Source organism: Dipodomys merriami, unplaced genomic scaffold (assembly GCF_024711535.1).
Source record: "Dipodomys merriami isolate MVZ:Mamm:240054 unplaced genomic scaffold, mDipMer1.0.p SCAF_130, whole genome shotgun sequence".
NCBI lineage: Eukaryota > Metazoa > Chordata > Mammalia > Rodentia > Heteromyidae > Dipodomys > Dipodomys merriami.
Genome location: NW_027202605.1, coordinates 648,415 through 675,907, shown reverse-complemented (window position 1 = coordinate 675,907; position 27,493 = coordinate 648,415). Strand labels below are relative to the sequence as shown.

Here is a 27,493-nt window from a genome sequence, read left to right as displayed (position 1 = left end):
GCTTCTGCATCACAGTGGTGCCTTAAGGCTGTTCTAAGATAAAGGTTCTGCAAGCCAAAGGAAAATTGGGCTTGTAACACTGGAATTACCCCGTGTGTGTCAGCAGCCGTTTTTAACCCAACTAGGGATTATTGTGTACTAGTGCAAATTTGGCCCCGCATCACCTACCATCCCGATGAATTTGTCCTCCAGTATTTCGAGAACCCTGTGTACAGGGACAACAGAGAACCTGTAACTCTCTCCCTAGCTGTTCTTTTGGGCCTTGGAGGAATAACGGCCGGAATCGCCACAGGAACCACAGCCCTGATGAAGGCAGATCAATACATGCTCCTACATCAGGCTGTAAATAAAGACTTAAAGACCCTAAAAAAGTCTGTCCGGGCGTTGACAGACTCCGTAAGCCCCTTAGCTGAGGTAGTCCTCCAAAATCGAAGGGGGTTAGACTTGCTTTTTCTAAAGGAAGGGGGCCTATGTGCAGCCTTAAAAGAAGAGTGTTGTTTTTACGCTAACAAAACAGGAGTAATAATCGAGACCCTAGACAAACTCAAAGAGAGGCTAGATAAAAGAAAGCGGGAATTTGAGTCCCAACAGAGCTGGTATGAAGGATTATGGAACAAGTCTCCTGGTTCACTACCCTATTATCCTCCTTAATGGGACCACTTATACTACTAATGCTAATCCTTACTTTAGGCCCTTGCATTGTGAACCGCTTGATACAATTTGTAAAAGACCGCCTATCGGTAGTACAGGCCCTAGTTTTGACCCAACAATATCAAGCCCTCAGGCAACAGGAAACTGGTAGTTAATATGAAAAAGGACAACACCGGCCTCTAAGGTTAGAGGCACTAACAAAAGAAATGGGGGAATGAAAGACCCCCTCCCCAACCAACCAGGCCCTGAGCCTCTTTGTAGGGGAACAGAGTTTTGTATCTAACCAAGCTATTTCTGGCTTCTGTAACATGCTTTGCTTTTCTATTACCCCACACTCCCCCTTTGATAACTAACCTCACCAGTTAATCAACAAGCCCACACCCTACTAACTAATCCCACCCCGCAGTCAGCCCCCTGGTGTGAGCGAAGGACAGGCGCTGACAAAGGTCACTTCCTCATACCAAGGGCGGGAGACACACAACTCGGGGCATGTACACAGAGGGACCCCCTCGAACAGTGATTGGCCAAAACACATGATTTGTTTTAAAAGGATTGGCTGCCTGCGTGCAGACCAGGTTGTAATACTTTAAATTTACTGGCTGAAAAAGCGCGGGCACTCCTGTAACGGACAGAGGGGTCCCATAAAAGGACCATCCCCGGGACTGCTCGGGGTTCCCAGCCACTGACCCGAACCTTGCGGATCTCGAGGTCACGTGCACCTGGGAACCTGGGCATGCCCAAATAAAACCCTCTTGCCTTTTGCATCTGGTGTCGTCTGACTGGTGCTTGGGGCAGGGAGGTCCTGATATGGGGGACACCCGAAGTCGGGGGTCTTTCAGATTCTTGTGGATTGTTAATGTGAAGGAAAAGTACTGGTGAGTCCCCACAGTTCACCTGGGGTTCTAGCCGCTCCTCTGGCTACTCTGTTACAGCAGTGTGCCCAATATAAAAGAACTATAATATTAGTCATTGCATCATTCACAGTAGTGGAAAGGTAGGAGCAACCCAAATGTCCATGGATGAATAAACAAAATGTGATCTATGCATCCAATGAAATACTATTCAATCTTAAAAAGGAATGGCATTCGGACCCATGCTACATGAATGAATCTATATATTGTAAGTGAAATAAACCAGATATAAAAAACGACAATTTGTCTCCACATCCATAGTTAAACAATAGTAAAAATAAATAAATAAAAGTCAAATTTGCTGGGTACCCATGGGTCACATTTATAATACTAGCTTCTCAGTGGGCTGAGAACTGAGGATGGAGGCTTGAAGCCAGGCTAGGCAGAAAAATCTCTGGGGCTCTTAACCCAATTATACCAAAAAGTCAGAAGTAGAAGTGGGACTCAACAGTAGAATATCAGCCTTGCGCAAAAAAAATTCAACTTCGAGTGGAGAATGAGTCGGTCAGTGCGGGTGAGAAAGAGCAAGCTTTCTGGGTGCAACAGCACTGTGGCAGAGCAGAGCACACAAAGCCAGCCCTAGGCTGATGAGGAAGGGCAGAAAAGACAGCAGAAGTTTGATTACTTTTATTGGCCAGCCCTGTGGGTTGACCCCAGGGCCTGGGTCCTGCTCCTGACCCTCATTGTGCTTAAGGCTAGTGCTCTACCACTTGAGCCACAGCCCTGACCTGCTTTTGGCTTTTTCTGAGTCTTTATTGGAAATAACACTTTCATGGACTTCCTGCCAGACTGGCTTCAGAAATTGATCCTCAGATCGTGACCTCCCGAGTAGCTAGGCATACAGGCATGAGCTACTACTTCCCCCCCCATTTCATTAACTCTTGTGTGTCATCCCCAGGAATGTGCACTGGAACCAAGGTGACCCAAGCCTTCAGGGGAGCCCCAGACCCCGGGGGCTGAGCAAAGGTGCGACTCCAGCATTATCTCCAAAGCCCAAGGAACTCGATTCCAGTGACCATTAGCAGCAGCAGAGGAGGCAGGGATCAGACTGGAGTGCACTCCAACTGCACCAAAATGCACCAGGAGCACCAATGCCCAGCGAGCACCAATTAGCTCCCAACAACCCAACTCCGCCTCTTTCTCACTGCCCAGTGGGTGAGGGAGCTACCGAGGAGCAGGATGCATGGTCGCAGCTTCAGAAGAGGGACTGAAGAACGCAAAAAATCATATATATATATATATATATATATAATGACAGCACCTAACAGCCATTTTTGCTTCTGTATGAATTGCTTTGTACTGGATGATTGTATGGTTTTTGTATGATTTTAACTGTGACTGGTTTTAGTTACTTAGTAGTGGAATGTCAGCCTGGGAGCCTAGAGTTGCTTAGTAAAAGACTTCAAAGGGTTTACAGCCCTGACCAAGGGGGCAAAGTCCTCAGAATTATCCCCACAGCTGCAACGCCCCTCCTGGAGGCTGAGGCAGTAAAGCCCTAGGGAAGAATTATAATGTTTTAAGAAACCTAAGCAACTCCATTTTTGTTTAACACTCCATCTCAGTTCTGCGACTTGACTCGTGATCCACTTTAGCCCCAATGCTAGGAATTTATGACAGAAAGCCATGCACAATTCTTGGAGCCATAGATGGCATTTGCTTAAGGCAGGTGTTAGCCCCCAAGTGGTGTTGCCCCCCAGCCACCTAGGACTAAGAGTTGTTAACCAACCCATTCTTCAGTGCCCGGGGCAAGGCATGCCATGCATTCTGTTGGTCCGGGTGTGAAGTAACCTTTTTCGGTCAAGCTATGGACCAAGGACATTTTTTCTGTAAAGGTCAACCAATCATTATTTGCCCAGTTTAGCTTGCTTTAAATGTAAATGTTAACCAATCATGTAATTTCTTATGTAAAAGTTCCTTAAAGTTGTTGGTTCAATACTATAAAAACGGCCCTGATTCTATGCTCAGGGCCTCTTAGCGTCACCGGTTACCATGTGCGCGGAGGACCAAGCTCGAGCTTGCAATAAACCGGCTCTTTGTTGCTTGCATTGATCGTGGTCTCTGGTGCTCTTCTGGGGGTCCCCGAATTTCGGTATAACAGGACCTCTAATGTTGGACCCACAGTTGGCACCCAGATAGACTTGAATCTCCACGCGAAGGTGAAGGCGAGTGATACAAGCATTTGCTAGCAAGTGTAGAATAGGGAATCATGGGTCTGGTGGTGGCTTCACAGTGCCCAACCCTTGCATTGGCGGCGCCAACTTACCCTGCAGCTGTGACTCAGTGGTATGGCCCAGCTTGCTAGTCAGGCAGTGGTGGAAATGCTATAGAGTCAGAGTGGGGACAGCGCCATTGCTGTCTTGGGTTTGGTTAGTTGTTGCCGCTGCCACCACGTGGACACACGGTCAGGTCTGACTGTCCATATTGGCCACATGGTGATTGTAGAGTCTGGCATCTAATCTTCATGCTGGGGGAGGAAAACCAGCCTCCCAGATGAGAGGCGTGCCCGGATCCCTGGAGGCAGGGGTGGGCACTTGGCTGATAGGTTATTGAACCTGTCAGTCCAATGCCTGGGACTGGGAATTTCCGGTGGATCTGCCCGTGCTCGGATCTTTTTAGGCCAGGTGGTGGGCGTGTCCGGATCCCTGGGGTGAGCACTTGGCTGATAGGTTATTGAATCTGTCAGTCTAGTGCCTGGGACTGCGAATTTCTGGTGGATCTGCCCGTGCTCCGATCTTTTTAGGCCCAGACCAGCTTAAGTCTTGCCACGTGTGTCTCCCTAGTCGAGTGCTGGGTCCTGTCTCATCTCTGGTCATCATGCCATGGTAATTCAGATCTCCATCGAAGCTGAATTGCCTTGTTGGTATTGGTTTTATTTCTTTCCTCTTTAGCATGTTTGCTAGCTGGGTTATGTGTATTTGGGGGGCTTGTGGGCCTTTGTAACAACGGGCGGCCTGCAGCCTGTTAACTGTGTAATAAAGACTCCAGTATTTCATATTCCAGAATGTGGCTTCAGGGATAGCTCACAACACAGCTAGTGCGGAGCAGGGCTGCCGGGCTCTGAAGGGGCTTTTTCAGGCGGTGGTACTGGTGGCCCTGGTCTTTCTGCCCAATGTGGGGCCGTGGGCTTTGGACCGTGAGAGGCAGCTCGGTGGCACCCGTGGGGGTTCAGAAAAAGTGCTGGTTCTAGCTGCGAGCAGGTGAGTGCCTCGGTCCGGTATGGCATGGAATGCTGCGCCACCCCCTTCTCCAAATACTTTTCTACTGCCCCTTCTTGCTCCTTCTCCTCCTGTCGGAGTCCTCAGAGGCAGCAGGGGGAACATCTGCACTTTTTCCCACTTTTTTTCCCCAGATGGGGCAAATTGAGGCTCCAAGGATGAAAATGTGTCCACTCAATTGAGTCAGAATTAGAACCCAGGGCCATTGGTGCCCCAGTCTGGGACTCTTATTTCAAATTTCCATGCTTTACAGTCAGTCCTCCTTTCTGTTGCCCTCTCTCGTCCCCTGACCTCATCCAATGTTCTCTTTCTGGGGAGAACCCTGTATCCCAGGGTATCATGCCTTCTGTAGGACTGGTTCCCTCATCTCTGCTCTCCTCCCTCATCCCCACCCCCCACCTCACCCGATCCTGTGGTTTCTGCTCAGGTCAGTCCCTTTTTCATTTTACCATTTGCACAGGGGCCCCTGGGCCTCCCTGCTCCCCTCTCCCTATTTGGCTTTCCCCATTCCTATTTTTTTCTCAGATCCTGTGGATTCCTTGGGGAGTGAGTGCAGAGAACCTCTTGGAGCTTCAGGTGCCTTGGATAGGGTGAAAGGTGAGTTTCTGGTTCCTGAGGAACTTGCCACCTTTAACTCTCCAGGAGTATGGAAGTGTCCTGGTGGAGGGATCCCCCAAAATGTCCCAAAGCACAATTCCTTGAGGGTAGAATGCCACATGCCTTCCTCCTCTCCTCTGAATTGACGGGACTTGGTATTTTTTGCATTTCAAACTGTGATCATTTTTGTTATTGCCTTTTTGAAACTTAATCATGTACCTGTACCTGTGTACATGCATTAGGCTAAATTTGCATTTTTCTGTGTGTGTGTGTGTGTGTGTTCAGATCCTGGGACTTGAACTCAGGACCTGGGTGCTGTCCTTTAGTGTTTTTCACTCATGGCCCATGCTCTGCCGCCTGATCCACAGCTCCACTTCTGGCTTTTTGGTGGTTCATTGGAGATAAGTCATACAGATTTCACTGGCTTAGAACAAGGATTCTCATATTTCAGCCTTCTGAGTAGCTAGGATGGCATGTGTGAACCATTGGCTTTGACTGCTCCCTCACATCATTCCAACTCCCTTATCTCCTAGCAAGTCTATGGATACTTAAATTGCTTCCTATAGTGGGGCATTTCAGATTTGCTTATGGGATTTTTCCTGGTCCCATAAGAAGTGGGTAATTTGTGTATCAGGATCTGACTTGACTGACTGTTGGCTGGACTCAAAGAAAGAGGCTGAATTTTTTTTTGTTGGGGGGGGGGTCCTGTCGTGGGGCCTGAACTCTGGGCCTGGGTGCTGTCCCTCAGCTCTTCAGCTCAAGGCTAGCACTCTACCACATGAGCCACAGCACCACTTCCGGCTTTTTTCTTTTTGCTTATGTGGTGCTGAGGAATGGAACCCAAGGCCTCATGCATGCAAGACAAGCGCTCTACCACTGAATTTTTGAGGTTGATGTTTTTCCTTTCTCCTCAGTCTCTGGCTGATCTCTGGCCATTCTGGTGTGTTGAGTACAGAGGGCTCTTTGCCACAGGGCTAATCAGTGGAGATTAGCAAATGCTCTAATTAATACCTTGAGGTTAACTTGGCAGCTAGAAGTATGTCCTGTAGCAGTTAATTGCCCTTGTCAGTGTTTGAATTGTGTGAGTTGTGTGTCTTCTGTATTTTGCATATGCCGGACCCTCTGCATTTCATACATGTGTCAGAGTTAGAAAGACAAAGACTTAAATGAAACTGTTGCTTCCTAACAACCACAATGGAACTGGGAATGGAGGGAGCCTCTGTAGCATGTGCAGTGGAGTGGGGAAAGGAGGTAAGCCACAGATAACCTAGCCCGGATCTCTCTTTGAGACCTCTCCTCTTTCCCAACTTCCTATGGGAACTGAAGGAAAGCTGGTAACCAGAGCTGCTAACACTAGCCCAGGGCCTGCAGGCAGGGTTAAGCTCTCCTCAGCAGGGATGATTAGCAGGTCTGGCCTTATTCTGGAGGAATGGAGCTGGCAGCAGGGGAGGTTCAGGAGCCTCTAGAGAAGCTCACCCCCACTTCAGGGTGATGGGTCCTAGGTATGAGCCTAGCTCCAAGGTTTCTCAGTGGGCCCTGGCCTTATGGATTACCAGAGTGCTAGTTAATAAAGGAATATAGTTAGTTAGCTGGGCACCAGTAGCTCATGCCTGTAATCCTAGCTACTCAGGAGGCTGAGAACTAAGCTCATGATTCAAAAACAGCCTTGGCAGAAAAGTCTGAAACTTTGCTCTCCTATTAACTACCAAAAAGCCACAAAGTGGATCTATGGCTCAAGTGATAGGAGCACAGAAGCTCAGGGACAGGATCCAGGCCCTGAGTTTAAGCCCTAGGACCAGTCCCCAAAATAAAACAAAACTGAAACACAAAGTTACTCTGTGCTATGGCTGGCAATTCTAGGTGCTAGTAGGACTCTCATTCCAGAAACCTATAAGGAAACTAGGGTTCTGTGGGGCTTGAACTTGTTTAAGATCCCTACCATGAGCTAGATTACCATTGGCCTTCCTGGACTTGTGCCCAAGGCTATCTAATTATTGGGCATGTACAGCCTTTTAATTTAACTTTCATTTCCTTGCAAGTGAGCTGCGGCTAAAGTGGTAGAGCATCAGCCTAGAGAGAAAAGGTTATGAGAGAGCACACAGACCCAGACTTCAAGCTCCAGCACTGGCACAAATAAACGCACTCTCTTTTCCACCTATATGAGCCATGGAGAGACTGGTGTTGGAGTGAATGCAGTTGTGCTCTTTTGCTTACTAACTGGTGGGTCTTTATGTACTTTATAGTGCCAGCTGTGGCTTGAAATCATGGCCTGGGTACTATAAACTGAGCTTTTTTGCTCAGTTCTACCACTTGAGCTACAGCTCTAATTCTAGGTTTTTAGGTGGCTCATTGGAGGTAAGAGTCTCATGAACTTTCCTGCCCAGACTGGTTTGACCCATGATTTTCAGATCTCGGCCTCTCCTGAATAGCTAGGATAACAGATGTGGGCCACCAACACCTGGCTTAGCTGGCTAAAATTCAAAAACCACCTGGAGGCAGCCCCAGAGACTTGGATTTAGTTGGTCAGGTTGGGGCTGGCACTATGCTGTGTGTCTGTGTCTGTGTGTCTGTACGTGCTTGTGTAGTTGCCTAAACACAGGACCTCATATTCTATTTTGTTGTTGTTGATGCTGGGGTTGAACTCAGGAACTAGGGAAATATCCATGAGAGTCTTTTTCTCAAGGCTACCACTGAGCCACAGCTCTATTTCCAGCTTTTTCGGAGTAATTTACTGAAGATAGAATTTCATGGAGTTTTGTGCCCAGGCTGGCTTTGAACTGTGATCCCCAGCATCCTGAGTAGCAGCAGCAAGGATTACAGGTATGAGCCAGCAGGTCCCAGCTCATATTTGTAAAGAAGGATGAGGTAGTGATTATCTTTTATCATAAAGCTTGCCTCTGGGCATAAATAGTTTGTGTACTACTTGTTGTTGTTATTGTTGTTATCACGTCAGAGGTGGGGATGGAACTCAGGACCTTGTACTTATCAGGACAGGCTTCTCCAAGAGCTAAATCCCCAGCCCCACCTCATATTTTTTATTGTTTTTTTTCCCCTCACAATTGGTGCTCTACCAGATGAGCCCCATCTCTATTTCTGTTTTATGTTTTTGATTTTTTTTCTTGTTAATTGGAGGTAAGAGTGTCAGACTTGCCTACCCAGGCTGGCTTTGAACTGCAATCCTCTCATCTCAACCTCAGGAATTAGAATGGTGGGCTTCCAGAGGCTGGGAAAAGGCATGGATTGGTGCTGCTAATTAAAAGGTACCCAATTTCAGTTTGGGATACTGAGAAAGTTCTAGAAGTTGGTATCAGTGAGGTTGCTTGAAATGTGACTGTACTTAAAGCCACTTCTACTTGGTTTGTATAGCATGTTTTATGCTATACTTATTTTCACACAATGAGAGAATAATTAACATTGCAGCCAGAGAGGGGCTGGACAAGAAGGGTTGGCAGGAGGTGTAAAGTTCACTCATTCAGTTTCTCACCACCAAATATCTGTTGTTGGACCATTTGTGCTGGGCCTGTGCCAAGTTGGAACAAAGGCAGTGGGTGGTTGCTTGGAACTGGTGGTCTATTACTTGAGCCACACTTATACTTCTGGCTTTTTGCAGGTTAATTGGAGATTAATCTCTCAGATTTAGCTGCCATGGCTGGCTTTGAACTTAATATACTATCTTAAACTCATGAGTGGAACCTGCTCTCTCTCTTTTTTTTTTTTTTTTTTTTTTTTTGTCAGTCGTGGGGCTTGAACTCTGGGCTTGGGTGCTGTCCTTGTGATCTTCAGCTCAAGGCGAGCGCTCTACCCGCTTGAGTCACAGCACCACTTCCGGTTTTCTAGTGGTTTATTGGAGATAAGTGTCTCATGAACTTTCCTGCCCGGGCTGGCTTTGAACCATGATCCTCAGATCTCAGCCTCCTGAGTAGCTAAGATTACAGGCATGAGCCACCAGCTCCCGGCCTGCTCTTTTTTTTTGATGTTTTTGGTTATCAGGCTGGGCACTGACCCTGGGCACTGACCCTGAGTTCTGCTTAAGGCTAGTTCTCTACCACTTAGATCCACTGCACTACTTTTGGTTTTCTGGTGATTAATTAGATTTGAGAGTCTCACAGACTTTGCTGCTCATTAGCCTTTATCTTCAATCCTCTGATCTCAGCCTCCTGAGTAGTTAGGATTACAGGCAGGAGCCCCTGCACCTTGCTGGAGACCTGCTCTTCTATGAGGGAAGGGGCTCTGATTATTTCCATTTTACAGATGTAGAAACAGAGGCAAAAAAATTAAAATGACTTGTCTATGATGTCATGAGTTAGTAAATACCAGAGCTGGGACTTTTATCTTTTAGCAAAGCTCACCCTCAAATAATACTCCATTTGTGTGTGACCTTTGTCATCCCATCATATTGCTGTACCAAGGAATCAACACCCACAGGTGTTATTAAGAACATGGCCCTGTCTGGTGAGGAGAGTGCCTGGGTTCGAGTCTCATGTTCACTATTGAATTTGGATTGAGATGTTTGTATGGCCAAGATTCAAGTTTTATGATCTTGGCCCTGGCCAATCATTTGTTCTGTGTTCCAGTGGCCAGGTCTGTAAGACTAGGATAATTTATTACCAAGTTCACCCATTAAAATCAGCTTCTTAGTTCATTTGAGTGAAGATGGCAACCTTGGGCTGAGTATCTCATTCAGTGGTATTCTGTACATTTTTAGCATGGTGGGAAGGAGGAAGGAGGTGAGGATAGAGGAAGAAGAACCAAGAGGAAGAGGTAGAGGTGGAAGTTGGCCAGGTATCAGTGTCTGGAGCCAGTAATCCTAGTTACTCAGGGGGCTAACATCTGAAGATGATAGTTCAAACCAGCCAGTACAGGAAAGTCTAAGATTTTTGTTGTTATTGTTGTTGTCAGTCATGGGGCTTGAACTCTGGACTTGGGTGCTGTCCCTGCACTCTTCAGCTCAAGGCTGAGCGCTTTACCACTTGAGCCACAGCGCCACTTCCGGTTTTCTAGTGGCTTATTGGAGATAAGAGTCTCAAGGACTTTCCTACCTGGGCTGGCTTTGAACCTTGATCCTCAGATCTCAGCCTCCTGAGTGGCTAGATTTACAGGCGTGAGCCACGAGTGCCCACCAAGATTTTTATCTCGAACTACTCAGAAAAGACTGGAAGTGGAACTGTGGCTCAAGTGGTAAAGTACTAGCCTTTTTTTGTGTGTGTGGGGTCTGGTCCTGGGGCCTGGGCGCTGTCCCTCAGCTCTTCAGCTCAAGGCTAGCACTCTACCACTTGGGTCCCAGCGCCACTTCTGGCTTTTTTCTTTTTTGCTTATGTGGTGCTGAGGAATCGAACCCAGGGCCTCATGCATGCAAGGCAAGTGCTGTACCACTGAACAACCTTCCCAGCCCCAAAGCACTAGCCTTCATTGCACACAAAGAGGCTCATGGACAGTGCTCAGGCTCTGAGTTCAAGCCCCAAGACTAGCGAAAAAGTAAGAGACAAAAGTAGAAAAGATAGGGTTTTGTGTTAGTAATATAGTTTGTTGTTGCTGCGACAAAATACTTGACAGAAATAACCTAAGGGAAAAAGGATTTCTTTTGCTTCATGTCAGAGGAAATCTTGGCAAAGCAGAACAACTCATGGTAGCCAGGGAGTTAGGGAAAGGGGTAAGAGTGGGAAAGAGAATGCCTGCCTGCATTGCAGTATTCTCTCCCCCACCCTACTTTAATTTCATATGGCAAGCCTGCCTATGGAATGGTGCGACCTATATGCAGGAGAGATTCAGTTAATCTGATATCCAGCCCAACCCCCCCCCCCCCCACACACACACAAAGGCATGCTTTACTCATCAGCTGGATGCATCAAAACCAATCGATCTCAATTAAGTTCATCCTCAAGATTTAACCATCACAGATGTCAGCTTCATTTGCCTCCAGATTTACCTTACTTGTTCTCTCACAACTCACCTATAATTTGTCATTGTTGGGTTTTGTTTTGTTATGTTTTGTTGGTTATGCGGCTTGGGCCTGGGCTCAGTCCCTAAGCTCTTCAGCTTAAGGCTAGCACTCTACCACCTGAGCCACAGTGCCACTTTGAGTTTTCTGAGTGGCTTATTGGAGATAGGAGTCTCACAGACTTTTCTGCCTGGGTTGGCTTTGAACTATGATCCTTAGATCTCAGCCTCCTGAGTAGCTAGGATTACAGGCATGAGCCACCAGCACCCAGCTTCATTGTTGGTTTTTTTTAAGCACTCTTAAACTACTATGTGTGTGTGTGTATGTATGCACCTGCACGCATGTGTACACATGCTGATACTGTCGCTGGAACTCAGCCTCTGTGAGTGAGTTCTTCCTTTTGTATTCAAGATAAGGCTGATGCTACCACTTGAGCCATGCCTCCATTTCGGTTTTTTTAGGCCAGGCTCAAGTGGCTCACACTGTAATCCTAGCTACTCAAAAGGCTTGATATCTGATGTTGAGGTTCAAAGCCAGCCAGAGCAGGGCTTTTATCTCCAGTTAGCAACCTACTGTGATTTAAAGTGGTAGACCACTTGCCCTGAGGAATAGGAGTTCTGGTGGGTACAGCAACCAGGCCCTGAGTTCAAACTCCACAAACAACAACAAAAAAAACCCTGAAAACTCTCATGAACTTTCTTGCCTGACCTGAGCTGACTTTGAAACGTGATCCTTAGATCTGAGGCTCCTGAATAGCTAGGATTACAGGTGTATGTGAGCCACTGGCACCCAGCTTTTAAATTCTGAGATAATGGATGTTCCTAAAATTGCCAGAACTTTTTGCCTTGAATGGAGCCTGCAAGATGCAGAACAGGGTCAAAGCTGGGTGTAGAGTGGCTCTGCCCAATGGAAAGGGCAGAACTGATCATCTTTGCAAGCTGAGTGGCTTAGACAACAGTTGTTAACCCTCCCCTGGGGTCCACATTGGTCAGACCTTGGGGCCTTCCAGAGCAGCTCTGTAAGTCACAGGGGGGGATGTTGTATATAGAGTTATTCAGTCAACTAATCCAGTAAACAGGATCAGCAGGACCTAGCTGGATTTATGGATTGCCAGAGGGCCTTTCACTGAAGGAGATGTGCCTGCTTGTGGCTCTTCTGCTCACCACTGGCCAAGCTTGAACTCAGTATCTGAACACTGTTCCTGGGCTCTTTGGCTCCAGACTGCTACTCTACCACTAGAGCCATAGCTCCATTTCTGGTTTTCTGGTAGTTAATTGAAGATAAGAGTCTTAATGGACTTTCCTGCCCAGGTTGTCTTTGAATTGTAATCTTCAGATCTCAGCTTGCTGGGTAGCTAGGATCACAGGTATGAGGTACCAGCTCCCAGACATTTTTTTTTTTGAGCCCAAGTTTTTCTGTTTGTAGAATAGTGATGTTCTGAGTACATTTGCAGTATTGATATTTTGTGTTTCTGTGTGTCTCTGTCTAATGGTCCTGGGGCTTGAACTCCGGGCCTGAGTACTCTCCCTAAGCTGTTTTTTTGTTTGTTTGTTTTTGTTTTGTTTTGTTTTTTTTGCCCAAGGTTAATGCTCTACCACTTGAGTCTAAGCTCCATTGCTGGCCTTTTGGTAATTAGTTGAGTAGCTAAGAAACAGGCCTAAGCCACCAATGAGAAAGGTACATTTTACCAAAACAAATATGCTTACATCCAAAACAAGAATACACATGTCATGTCAGGTACCCATGGTTCATGTCTGTAATCGTAGCTCCTGTGTGAGCCCTGTGACAGGCTCTACCTTTTAACAGCAGTCATTTTTCCTCACTTACTTACTGTCTCCAGAATTCTTTCATTAGCTGGGCACCAGTTGCTCATGCCTGTAATCCTCACTACTCAGGAGGCTGATATCTGAGGATCACTGTTCAAAGCCAGCCTGGGCAGGAAAGTCCCTGTGAGACTCTTAGTTCCAATGAACCACTGTAAAACTGGAAGTGGAGCTTTTTGGCTCAAGTGGTAGAGTGCTAGCCTTGAGAACAAAAACTCATGGATAGCACCCAGATCAAGATTTTAAGCCCCAGGACCAGAAAAAAAATTCCTGCATTGTGCAGAAGTGACAGTACATACCACTAATCAATACTCAGAGTATTGAGTGTGATTAAGATTCCTTTCTAAGCCAGGGACCTGAGGTTCACGTCTTTAATCCTAGCTTCTCAGGCAGCTGAGATCTGATAATCAAGGTTTAAAGCCAGCCTGGGCAGGAAAGTCTGTGAGGCCCTTATCTACAATTAACCACTTTTTGAAAAGCCAGAAATGGAGGTGTCACTCAAGTGGTGGATCACTAGCCTTAAACAAAAGATCAAGGAGGGGGCCCAGTCCTTGAGTTCAAGCCCCAGAATTGGCACACATGCACAGTTTTTTCCTGTGGTCTCTCTGTTCTCTTTGGCCTCTGCATGCAGGCCATGAAGCATGGCTGGTGTAGATTCAGAACCACTGCTGCCTTGGTGGGTGCCAATGATGCCCATTGAGCAACGCCCTCTGACCCTTTTACCATTTCCATGGCTCTGCTCCTCAGCACTCAACACCTGTGGCTTTCTTTAGAGGAGAAAGCAAAATAGAGGGATGACCAAATGGATTAGGGCAGCAGGAGGAGATTGTTCACTGCAACTCAAGGCTCTCCAAGTTCAGGTTTGCACAGAACCCCATATCACCCCGTTATCCTTTTCTTCTGCTGCTGATCCCCTGGAACATCATACACCTTACACATAATCATTTCATGGACTCCCTGGAAACCTTGAGGAAGCATCACTCCTTCATTGCTGTCTATTCTTCTTCTCTGTCCACATACTGACTTCACTGAGTATCCCTCTTCCCCAGCATTCCTTCAGTCTCCATGGAAGGACATTGAAGGGACATAGGCATGTAAATGAGTCACTGTCTGACAGATCTATCGTGTGTGTGTGTGTGTGTGTGTGTGTGTGTGTGTGTGTGTGTGTGTGTGTGTGTGTGTTTCCTAGGGTTTGAACTCAAATCTGAGTGATGCCTCTGAGCTTTATTGCTCAAAACTCGTGCTCTACCACTTGAGCCACAGCTCCATGTCCACGTTTTTGGTAGTTAATTGTAGGTAAGATTCCAATTGCTTTCCTTCCCAGGCTGTCTTTGAACCATGATCCTTAGATCTCAGCCTCCTGATTCAGCTAGGTTTACATGCATGAGCCACCAGTGCCTGTCCCTAAGCCTTTTTAATTTACCTTCAAGGTCACTGAAAGCCCAAGAGTTCTTCAGACAATCTGACAACTCTCCAGGAATCATAACTGTCCTTGATTCTCTGCCCTCATGAGGGTGCTCTGAGTATGGCACAAGGAAATGTGCCATTTGACAATCATCATTGAAACAGTATAACACAAAAAATATGTGTTGTATACATTTTCCCTCTATAAATTTAGGTGAAAAATACTGTTACAATATTCGTGTTCTCCAAGGTGTTTAAATATGTAAATGAATGTTATAATACAAATGCTCAGTGGAGTACTAGGATATCTTTGCATTAGTAGAATAATAGATCATACATCTCTAAGTGTATTTGAGTAATAGCTAGTTTTAGTGAAGATGTGACTTTTTGATTATTCAATTATTTTTGTAGGAACATCAGTTTTTATGAATTCTGTTTGTACATTAACGGAGAAATGAATTGCTTTTGGACTATCTGTTAGGGTATATTAGACTTTGCAAGAGAACCATGCAAACATCCAGGTACAAAGAACAAAGAAAGGTTTATTGACAGCAGTGGAACTGGCAAGACCCCTTCTCACAAGTGAAGAGTGAGAAGAATTGCCGGCTATTGTTTGCAGTGACCTATATAACTAGGGGCTAGGAGGTGGAGACCCCAGTGTGGACATGTAGACCAAGGGATCCATCATGGTGGACTAGGATTTATGGCTGCTTGCCCAAATAGTAGATAAGGGGCTCTGCAGCTGCCCAGACCTTAAGATCACTCTAGGGAGTTCTTGCTGCCCTATATCATAGTATCTACCCCAGAAGAGTGCCATCTCAAGATAAAGGGGGCTTGGAGGGAGGCTGATTATTAACTGCCTAGTGTTGACCAGGAAGGGAGCATGCCAAGCTGTGGGAAAGGGAAGGAGCATGCTTAGCTATGGGAAAGAAGCTTATTGGGCTAACAGTATCTAGCAACTAAGGACTGTGGATTTGTCTTTAGTGGAGAGTTTGATGGTTTACTTGAGACATAAAAGATTCTTCTCCCATAAGAAGGCCTTTCCTCCCATGTATAATGTTTCGAGCAGGAAAATTTCAGTAAAATTACACAGGTTCTTTCCTGACTACCTCATTTGCCTTCTCTCCTAGCCATGCTTCCTGAATCTTCTGTTCATTGTCAACAGCAAGAAAGAATGAAAGACTCTCTGGTGAGTTGCATTTTATTTCTCATTTTGTATTACATTCCATCTTATGAACTTAAAGGTGTCCAAGATTTAAAAACAGAAAAACAGATCCAGCTTCAGGAACATGTTCATAAATCACATAAAGATGGCTATTAGGTTTAGCATATTATAAAAATCTGACATTCTATGTTAAGTGCAGATTTGCTTCAGCTTGTTTCTAGTTTTTCTTATGTGAGAAAAAGTATTCACACTGTTATGTGATTCAATAACCTAGAGGAGGTGACATCTCATCCTCATGAGTAACATTGAACTATTTAATGAAGTCTTTGGTCACACACACCTTTGAATGTTTTAGAGGACTGAGTAAGCAATATGTACTTAAATTACTCTTCATACCTTATTGGACTGCGTCATGGTCATTTTCTTACTTGAAACTTAGGCTATAGATGATGATATGGTCTATGATTGTTCTAGAAATCCCTCTATTTTTTCTAAGGTGTCCTCACAAGATTCCCCCCTCCCCCTACTATTTTCTGTTTCATTCTTTGTTTTCTGCTCTCTAGCTTTGCTTATTTGTATCTTTCTTTATGTATCTATTTTTCTCTCTGTATTTTTTTTTCTCCCAGCCTTTCTTCCCTCCATCTGTCTCTCACTTTTTACTTTTCTTAGAATGCTCTGTCTGGGAACTAGTTTTTCTTGCAAATTTTCCTTTGCTGCAGTGGCTCTTAGAATTGACATTTTTCTTATGGTTTGATTTTTCCGTATTCCCTTTGAAGACAGGTCTTGCTATGTAGTCCAGCTTGCTCTTGAAATTTTATGTAGCCTAGGCTGGCTGGTAATCCCAAACTCAGGGAGTATAGGTATATTCCATCCTTTTTGGCTACATTAACCATTACATATGGCCACATTGTTTTATGGTCATACCTTCCATCCATCTACAGCATTTTTTACCTTTCATAAATGAAGCTGTAAAAATCATTAAATACACAGCTCCTACCAATCTTTGGAACCATTATAGTTACTGGGTCTATGAGTTTGTTGATCCATGGAAGAGCAGTAAGGGAAATCATACCATGGCTGATACTTGATGCCTGGTATATTTTATTTAGCTTATTGTATTCAAGATTTATCCCTGCTGTAAAATGCATTAAAGTTTTCTTCCTGTTAAACACATTTATCTATTCTTTCCAGGCTTCTGTCTTTTGGTTATTGTGAGTAGTTGTGTAGTGATTCTCCAAATAATTGTTCTAGTCCCTGCTTTCACTTCCATTGGTATAAATCTAGAAATAGAAGTGCTAGACCATATTCCTATGTAATTCTATATTTAGTTCTTTTAGAAGTCTCCATACCATCGTTGATTGTTTTACATTCCTGCCAGAAATGCATCAAAATTCACTTTGTTTTCACAGCTTTCTCAACAGTTGTTAGACTTTGGAAACTTTTTTGTTTTTGTTTAAATAAAAGTGTGTATTAAGAAGTAGATATTTCATTTTGATTTGAATTTTTCTAATAACTAGTGACATTGAACTTTTTTATATTTAATGAGCTACCTGTATACTTTTTAGAAAAGTCTCTTCAGTTTTTTCCATTTTTAAATTAGATTTTGTGTCATGGGAGGATGGTTAATTATAGGATTTTGTTTTATGTGAACTCTGGGCCTGGGTACTGTCTCTCAGCTCTTCAGCTCAAGGCTAGCACTCTACCACTTGAGCCACAGCACCACCTCTGGCTTTTTCTGCTTATATGGTGCTCAGGAATCAAACCCAGGGCCTCAGGCATGCAAGGCATGCACTCTACCACTGAGCCACCTTCCCAGCCCTGTTGTTTTATGTTTTTAATTCACTTTGGTTAGTAATCTATTTAGAGAAAAACTAATACCATGCTTTCTCTTCCTTGTTGATCACACCTTCTGATATACAATGTTTTAATTATATGCACTAAATTTGATTTTGTTTAGTATCAAACACTTTTGGTGTCCTATCAAAGGAGTCACTGGCAAGTCTAATGTCATGAAACTTTCCTCCCTTCCTCTCTTCTTTTCCTTTCCCTTCCCTTCTTTTTCCCTTTTTTTCCACTACTGTCTTGTCAGCTCTTCTTTTCTCTGCCCCCTTTCTCTCCTCTCCCCACTCCACTCATTTTCATTTCTCTTTATGTCTGAGGACTTACTGTGTTGCCACAATTAGTGTCAAAGCCCCAACCATGCTTTCTTGTGCTAGTACTAGATCTTGAACTCAGTCAGTCAGCTTCCTCAATTACTGTTGACAAGCTCATTTAAGCCATGCCTCCAACCTGTTATTAGCTACTTAATTTGAGTTGTCCACCAAGGCTGCTTCCAGACCTCAGCCTCCTTAGTAACTAGGATACATTCTCGTTCATGAAGCACTTGTTTTTGTTTTTCTTACCAGCACATACTGTTACTGGCTTATGTGGAATTAGTATTCAACCTCAACTCCAAAATTTCAAATGAATTTGAGTTGTCTACCATGCTGGCTTCCAGATCTCAGCCTCCTTGAGTAGCTAGGGTCTGATAACAGTCTTGAGCTAGAGCACTTGTTTTGATTTGCTTTTCTTACCTGAACATTTAATACTAACAGTTAATTTGATACTAAAACAAGGTTATTGTTACTGGTTTATATAGAATTAATATTCAACCTCAATTCCAATATTTCACGTTTCAAATTAAGTCTTGTATTTTATTTCTAATAGTTGTAACTATTCTAACTGGTATATTTTCTTCACTAAGCAAACAGTTTAGGCTAGCACAACTACATGGAAGGATTGTTTTATAATTAATTTAATTTATTGTTATAGAGATACAGAGAGATTACAATTACATGAGTCAGGTAATGAGTATATTCCCTTTCACAGAGGGTCTTCCTTTCCTTACTTTCACAATTCCTCCCTCCCTTCTCTAATCATGAGTTGTATAGTTTATTTTCATTTGTGTCTAATGAATTCCACTGCTGTACTTTTTCCCTGTTTCCCTGGAGTTCTATGACTTTCCCCGACCCTCCAGAAAATATACCTGTGAATAGATCATACATAGTTAAAAGCATTTGTTTTTAGTTCAAAGGCGAAGTAACAAAGTGACTGCTTTTCATAGCCTATAAAACATAGTGATAATGTACATTTCTCTCATATCCATGCTAATTTCCCTGTGTTTATTTCACTCATAGATTTTTAGAAATATATTACTTAACTGTAATGTGTTTATAACCTAGCTTTATATCTCATTTTTTCCTAGGAAGTTTGTCTTGAGAATTACTCTCATTGTTTTGGTCTTCGTAAAATTAACACTGCAGTACTTTATAAACAGCATTTAGTTTGAAATAATGCCAGTGATATGTATGTTCCTGCTGATGTTTTGTCCTGATGTTTATAAATTAGAGGAGTATTACTTTTCCAATAGTAATGGAAGATTAAAAAATTACAATTCTGTGGCCTTTTTTGCACAGTTCCTTGATCTCAGGCATTCATTCTCTCTAAGCTTCTTTCCCTGAAGTCTAGCACTCACTGCTTGAGCCACAGCACCACATTCAGCTTTTTTTGTTCATGTGGTACTGAGGAATCAAAACCATTACTTCATGCATGCTAAGCAAGCACTCTTTATAAGCCATGTTCCCAGCCCTAAATTTATTGCCTTTTTATTTTCTTTTGGTAGAATTAATTTGGTGGTCTCAGGCCTTCATATTTACCAAGCAAGTAAAGTATTAATTGATACATATGCCTAGTGCAAATACTTTGTGTATAATACACTTGTGCATTTGTATTTTGAATCTTAATAAATTAGTTTTCTTCCATGAATCATTTCAGAAAGATTACCTAAAACCTAACATATGTTCTACAGATTTCCTTTTAATGACCTTGTCCTATGTGTACATGCATGTTGGCATCTTATTCTTTTGAAGCAGGATAATTCTTAAAATGCAGATGTGTTATTAATGAATTATCTTTCCATTTAAATATCTCCAATCTACATTTTCTGAAGAGTTCCGCTACCCAATGGATTATCTATTGAAGATTATTTTCTTTCAACACTTTACACATATATTTCCTTTTTGTGTGCTAGTCAGCATTCACCACTGGTATTGTCACGCACGGCTGGATTGGTAGGATGATCGTTGGCCATTCTTCCTTTGTAATGGGGTTCAAAATGGGAATCAAAAGACTTTCCTTTTAGCCTCTGCAAAACAAATTAGTACTATATTTCATTCCAACTTTTAAAATTTCTTTCTGTAGGTTTTAGGTAGCATCACTTTTTATCCTTTTTGTTCTCTGTTGTGCTTGTGGTCATATTTCACATTTTTTTGTCATTTTTTAATGTTACATAAGCCTTTTGCCCTTTGCCTCCATCCTTCAGTAAAGGACTGATAAAATGCAATTGTAGTCAAGGAACATTTTATTCCTCTGCCACCTAAATTTCTTATTGTAGGAGGTATGCAGTGTTCACAAAAGTTCATGTAGCAGGTCTTACAGAGGAAGGAAGTATCAGGGTATCTATGACCACATTTCAATCATTAGAATTTCTTCAGACTGGGGAAGCATCAGCTGCTGCATGGGGAGGAGGCTGAGGCCACTGCTTCATGAGCCCCTGCCCCCTCTGTGCCTGTGTCTGGGAAAGCCAGTGTAAGATGAAGATAGTCTTTCCCCAGCCACCTGGATATTCAAGAGTTTGGGACAGATTCTTCGATAGTGAGGAGCCAGGAGAAAAGCACAGAGTATGGTGTTGAAATGGATTAATAAGGAATAATGTTCTCTTATATTCTGTTATGTAATGACAGCCCATATCATGGAGGTGTATTTTTTTAACAATTCATTTTCCTACAGACTACCCAACAAACCACCTGAGGTTGCGTTTACAACAAGAATTTAGCATCCAAATATTAACAATATTGACAGTATTTGTCTTGATATTCTAAGGTCACAGTGGTCTCCTGCTTTAACTATTTCTAAAGTTTGTTTATCCATTTATTTACTGCTATGTGATCCGATCCTAGAGATTGCATGGACAATAAAACAGACAGAGACAAATACAACAGAGTATCTTGGAAATAGAATTAAAAGTATGTCATGTGATGATACCTAAAAGTCAGAATAACCTGCATTATAGCTGGAATGAACTTGAAACTACTGTTCCTTTTTTGATTTCTTATCTGGCTGCTCCCCTATTAGACGTCATCTTTTCTTTTAAATTTTATTTTTCACTTAGCTCCCTCCCTCCATTCATTTAGATTCTCATCTGAGTAGACTTAAGTTTTTCCAGCTTTGGACAATAACTGCTTTTAGAAACTGTAGTTACAAGAAAGCAGTTGCCCAAGACTCAAATTTTTTTTTAAAGTTCAGCATTTGTATTATACAGCCAGTATGTTCACTTTTTTTTTTTTTTTTTTTTGTCGGTCATGGGACTTGAACTCTGGGCCTGAGCACTGTCCCTCAGCTCTCCAGCTTAAGGCTAGCATTCTACCACTTGTGCTACAGCTCTACTTCCTATATTCACTCTTTTTTTTCTTTTTTTTTTGTGCTTTTCTTTTTTTATTGTGAAAATACTGTACAGAGGGGTTACAATTACATGGGCAAGATAATGAATACATTTCTTATCAAGCATTGTAGCCTCCTCCTTTGTTTCCCCTTCCCATCCCTTCCCATCCTCCCCCCAACCCCCACCCAACCTATATTCACTCTTAACTTGATTATGAAACCAAACCATTCCTCACTACTCTAACATGATGAAGAAGCCACCTGAGGGGGCGGGAGCTGGATTCTCAGTTGTCACATCAAAGGAAACAACATTCTAGCAGCATCCATTCTTGTTGAAGCCTTCCCAGTTAGAGATTTGAGATTACATGTACTTTATGCTCCTAACTGATGTGGCTGGAGAATTGATATTGAATTTATAGTATCAGCAGAACAGAAAATGTGGTGTATTTTATACAGGTCAATAAAGAAGTGAGCTGTTCTTCTCCAGAGAGTGGAAATTAGAAGTCAATCACCCTTTGTATTTCAAAATAGGGTGTCAAACATTTTGTAATTTTCATTTAAATTCTTAGGAGGCTTGGCGCTATTAGTTAAACTGTCTTCCAATACACTGCTTAATATAGCACTGAATAAATGATGCAAGTTGTTACTAGATAAGTGATGGATAGCTCTGCTAGTAATTGATTTATTTTTCTTCAATAAAGTTTCATAAACCAATTAGCTGCCTGAATTAATCAGTATGGGGAATATATTTTGTAAATGGAAAGCTGTTTTTATTGTTTTCCATGTACATTCCCTAACTAAACCTCTTTATCATGTGCATTTGAAGCTGGGGGGGCGGGGTAAAGGGAGTAATAGTGGGTTACAGTTTACAAAATAAAGTACTGTTGTGGGAGTCGTAATGAGGCTGTGTTGAATATAACCATGAGCTATTGGGCATCCGTGGGTTTGTTCAGCCATTTGCAGTAATGAGCATTAAATGCAGCAGATATCATTTCAGGTGACTTAACATGAATAAATAAAAGTCAATGCTACTATAAAAATTTTTAATAACAAAAACAGTTAACAAAAATATTTTTATGTGCTAAGTCAAATCTTAAAATGTCCAAATCAGTCATTAGCTACTTTCTTGAGTACTGTTAACTCTCTTTTACATTCACATGAACACTGCTTTTCATAGGTTGATGAATATGGTATATATTCGATATAATATCCTGAATGTGTTGTGCTTGCTTATGTGAGAGCATTTTTTAAGTGAGGCAGAATATGAAAATGCAAGAAAAGCTTCCTGTTTACTTCATTGTCACCCTGATACATAGGAAATTTTATCAAAGTAAGCTAAACATACTCTTTTACTACCTAGACTTAATGTGGGCATGCCAGATTATTATCTCCTTAGAAATGTGTGGTGATGTATTAGGGAAACTATATTTTTTTTATTTTTGTTGTCTGTGGGGTTTGAACTCTGGGCATGGGTGCTGTCCCTGAGCTCTTCAGCTCAAGACTAGCACGCTACCACTTAAGCCACAGAGCCACTTCTGGCTTTTTCTGCTTATGTGGTGCTGAGGAATCAAACCCAGAGTCTCATACATGCAAGGCAAGCACTCTAATACTGAGCCACCTTCCCAGCAGGAAACCTTGTATTTTAATTACCAAGTTAATACAGTGGCAAACATTTCTACTTTGATCATTCTTTCTCCCACTGTATAGATAACACTTCAAGCTCCAAACATTTTTATATAAGCTAAAATGCATACCTGTAGATGAATGAAATTCCAGCCTTGGTGTTCTCATGACTCAGGGCTAATTACTTGACAGAAATGTGTCCTTACAGAAGCTAGTGTCATTTGATGATGTGGCTGTGGACTTCAGCTGGGAGGAGTGGCAGTACCTGGACGTTGCTCAGAGGACCCTGTATAGAGATGTAATGCTGGAGATCTACCGTAACATTGTGTCCTTGGGTGAGCAAAAGTCACATTAACTTGTAAGGTCATGTGCTTTGTTTTTAGTAGATATATGAATATTTATGTTATTTAGATATAGCATTCCAGAAGACTGTCTTCCCAACCTTGAGCATATTATTGTAAATGGTTATACAATCTAGAATATAATGTATATTACTGTTGGAAAGATGATCTGGATACCACAGATTTAAAATGGGTATTTATACTTCAAAACTGGCAATTAGGTACAATGGAGCTGGCCTGTTATCCTAGCTACTCAGGAAGCTGAACTGAGGATGTTGATTTGAAGCCAGAAATGGCAAAAAAGACCCCATGACACTCATTTTCAATTAACCACTCAAAAAGTGAAAGAGGGGCTGGTACTCTAACTGGTAGAATGCTAGCCTTGAGCAAAATAACTGATTTCAAACCACACAACCAGAAAATAAATCCAAAGCTGGAGGAAAGTCAACCATGGAGTCATTGAGAAATAACAAGATTTAGGAGCAACCTTGTGAATAGACTGTCAAATCTTACAGCAAAGATGACCTGATCAATAACTCTTCACTATTTATTAAAAGGGCACTGTGTTCCTAAACCTAACTTGATCGTCAAACTGGAGCAAGCAGTAGAACCAAGGATAAGAGAAGCCTCAAGCAAAAATTTCACAAGTGAGTTAAAGCATCTTGTGTAGTGATATTTTTGCCAGAGCCCTGTTGGTAGATTCATCTTGCAATGTTCTGAGCAATAATCTTTCCAGTTCTAAGTCCTGTGTGGCAAAGAAATAGATGATCCTTTGTCTTAAAGATTAGTAAATCAAGAATTCATGTGGACACAAACTGAATTTGTTGTGGCTATAGAGATAAAGTTTGCAATTCTCTTTGTCTTTGTGGAAATCATTCTGAAACAGAAAAACTAAACAAGAAATGTAGAAAATAAGATTTTATTTTCTTTGAAACTAGGATTATGTAGGTATGAAGAAATAAGGAGTACCCCAGGCCTGTTCTCCTGATGAGTAAAATAGATCATCAGTGCTGGAAGACATACACTGGGATTCAGAACTGCAGCTTTTAGTCTAGAGAGGATGATTATTTGGCTGATGAGCTGAAGAATCGTTGTTCTTCCATGGTTCTGACAGGCAGGAATATCAGAAAAGGAATTTTAAAAAGACTTTGATCCACAGTGAAGACAAAGAAAATTTAAAATTCCCATAGATACCTCATAATACTTATTAAGAAGTTATAACTTAAGAGATGTAGGTGTAAAACCTTACTTCTAGGAACAATTCCTGCTTACTTGAGAGGCAAAGTGATATATAAACAATATTATGGTTTCTGAGAATGGAAAATATTTTTGTTCCTCACCTAATGATTGAGAAACAATAAAACAAAATATATAACTTATTTCAAGGAAATAAAAAATAACTTCCCTTATGCCAAACAAAATAAAAATTGAGAAAAACAACCCCAGGAATACTAAAGGGTATAGTTCGTACACAGCTTACTACTCTGACAGTACATGGGTAAGTAATTTAAGGAAATATTTCCTCTGTTATAAAAAGAAGAAACTTGAAACACAAACATTCTTTTCCATTGTAAAACATCAGTATTACTTTCTTAATTAAGACATTATGGAGAAAAGCCTATATTTATCACCAATCAATTCCTACTCTGATATTTTAAAATATGTAATAATTAGAATGAGAAAAAATGTCTTTACCTTTACAGTAAGGAGTCTTTGGATCTTATTGGTGTTTTGTCTTTTTTTCTGTGACTTATTTTAGATATTCAAGAAATGGAGGATGTGAATAAGATGTGCCAGCAAAATCCATATGAAAGTCCATGTGAAGTCTTAGTCACAAATAGTAATACAATGGAGGAAGGAGTGAGTTTAGTAACTTTTCATATGGCAGAATGAATATAACCATAATGAATATAGAGAATGCTATTATAACTCTGCTCTCTTTTTCAGAAAATACTTCAGGGAGGAAGAAAAACTCCTGAGTGTAGTCTATGTGGAAAACTGTTCAACTTAAGACCTACAGTCACTACACATGAGAAAAGATACACAAGAGAGAAACATTGCACATGTGGTGCATGTGACAAATCTTTCAGTCAGGAAATAGACCTCATGAAGCCTCAGAGCAAATATCCAGAGAATTCCAATGAGTATATCCAATGTGCAGAATTTACCTCTCAGTTGTCAGACCTGAATTTACAGCCTCAAACCCCAACAGAAGAAAAACTCTATGAATATGAGGAATATAGGCAATTTTCCACCCATAGAAATCACCCAAAAGAGAAACGTAATGAATGTAACAAATGTGAAAAGTCATTCAAAAAGAAGTCACAACTCCTTTTACATCAGAGAATACACACAGGAGAGAAACCTTATGAATGTATCAAATGTGGAAAGTTGTTCAGACAAAAGACACACCTCACTTTGCATCAGAGAACTCACACAGGAGAGAAACCTTATGAGTGTAAGGAATGTGGAAAGTCTTTCAGACAGAAAAATAGCCTTGTTTTACATCAGAGAAGACACACAGAGGAGAAACTTTTTGAATGTGATAAATGTGGAAAGACTTTCTTGCGGAAGTCACCCTTCATTTTGCATCAGAGAATACACACAGGAGAGAAATGTAATGAATGTAACAAATGTGGGAAGTCATTCAGACAGAAGTCAAAACTTCTTTTGCATCAGAGAACACACACAGGAGAGAAACCTTATGAGTGTATCAAATGTGGAAGGTCGTTCAGACAGAAGATACACCTTACTTTGCATCAGAGAACTCACACAGGAGAGAAACCTTATGAGTGTAAGGAATGTGGACAGTGTTTCACCTGGAAGTCACAACTTGCTGTTCATCACACTATACACACAGGAGAGAAACCTTATAAATGTAACAAATGTGGAAAGTCTTTCGGACAGAAAGAAAACCTTGCTTTACATCAGAGAAGACACACCAGGGAGAAACCTTATGAATGTGATAAATGTGGAAAGGCTTTTATACGGAAGTCACCCCTCATTTTGCATCAGAGAATACACACAGGAGAGAAACCTTATGAATGTAACAAATGTGGGAAGTTGTTCAGACAGAAGGTACACCTCACGTCACATCAGAATATACACCAAAGAGCAACATGAATGCAACAGGTGTGGAAAGTCTTTCATGCGGCAGTCACATGTCACTTCATATCATAGTTTACACAGGAGAGAAACCTTATGAATGCAACAGGTAGAAAGTCACCTACAAGGCAGACCTTACTAAACATCAGAGAAGTCACACGGGAGAGAAACCTTGTGAATGTAAGAATTGTGAAAAGCCCTTTACCCAGAAGTCAAACTTTAATACTCATGTGAGGACACACTCGTGAGAAACCCTATAAAAGTAAAAAACTGGACAGACTTTCAGACAGAAGTCATAACTCACTTTGTATCAGAGAACACACACAGTAGAGAAACCTTATGAAAGCAACATATGTAAAGACCTTCAAACAGAGTTCACACCTCAGCAGGCATAACAATTTACATAGGTTAGAAACCTTAGGAATGTAGTATATGTGCAAATCCTTCACCTAGCATTCACACTTTAGCAACTCATGTGAAACCTTTGGAATGTAATATATGTGGAGAATTTCTCACCTGAAACAAAACTCAGTTTGCATCAAAGAACTCACACAGGAGAGAAGCCTTAAGAATGTAGCCCAGTGTGCAGTCTTTCACCCAGAAGACAGTGCTCAAGCTTTATCATTGGACACCCACAAGAGAGAACTGTTACAAAAGAAACAAATGTGGAAAGTTGCAAAACAAGAGTTTCACAAAACTAAGTTTGTATCAGAAAACACAGCAGAGATCATACGAATGTAACATGTGGAAAATCCTTCATCAAGAAAGCAGGCTGTCATTTTGAAGAGAAGCATGAGCACAAATGTAGAAAGTCACCTGGATGGCATTCCTATTCATTAGAGAACTGACTCACACTAGAAAAAGAACTTAACAAATGTGTAATTACTAAATCAGAAGTCAATCTTCACTGAATCTGAGTACACATACAGCAGAGAAACAATTGAGTATAACAAATATATAAAAACATTTAGCCAGAAGTCATATGTCTACATGTAGCCAGGTTCTTTGGTATGCAGAAAAGCTTGTTTTATGCAATCCCATTTTTCTGGTTTTACTTTGATTTGTTTCAATTCTGGATCTTTAGGAAGTTTTGACCTGTGCCACAGAGACTTAGTGTTTTCCCTATCCCTTCCTGTAATATATTCAAGGTATCTGGTCATCCATTTGATCTAATTGTTACTAATCTGGTGCAGGGTGATATAGAAGGATTTAATTGTTTTCTGCATGTATAGCTAATTGTGC

General features: G+C 41.9%; 1 protein-coding gene across 1 annotated transcript; it reads left to right on the top strand.

The window, feature by feature from the left end:
* The first annotated feature begins 1,458 nt into the window (after positions 1 to 1,458).
* On the top strand, positions 1,459 to 26,269 carry LOC138824957 (zinc finger protein 25-like). The gene is made up of 8 exons (XM_070019350.1): positions 1,459 to 1,526; positions 2,461 to 2,528; positions 5,303 to 5,374; positions 15,670 to 15,728; positions 23,014 to 23,140; positions 23,704 to 23,793; positions 24,906 to 25,006; positions 25,094 to 26,269. Exons 1-8 carry the CDS (start codon positions 1,459 to 1,461, stop codon positions 26,267 to 26,269), a joined length of 1,761 nt encoding a protein of 586 aa, XP_069875451.1.
* The last annotated feature ends 1,224 nt before the right edge of the window (positions 26,270 to 27,493 follow it).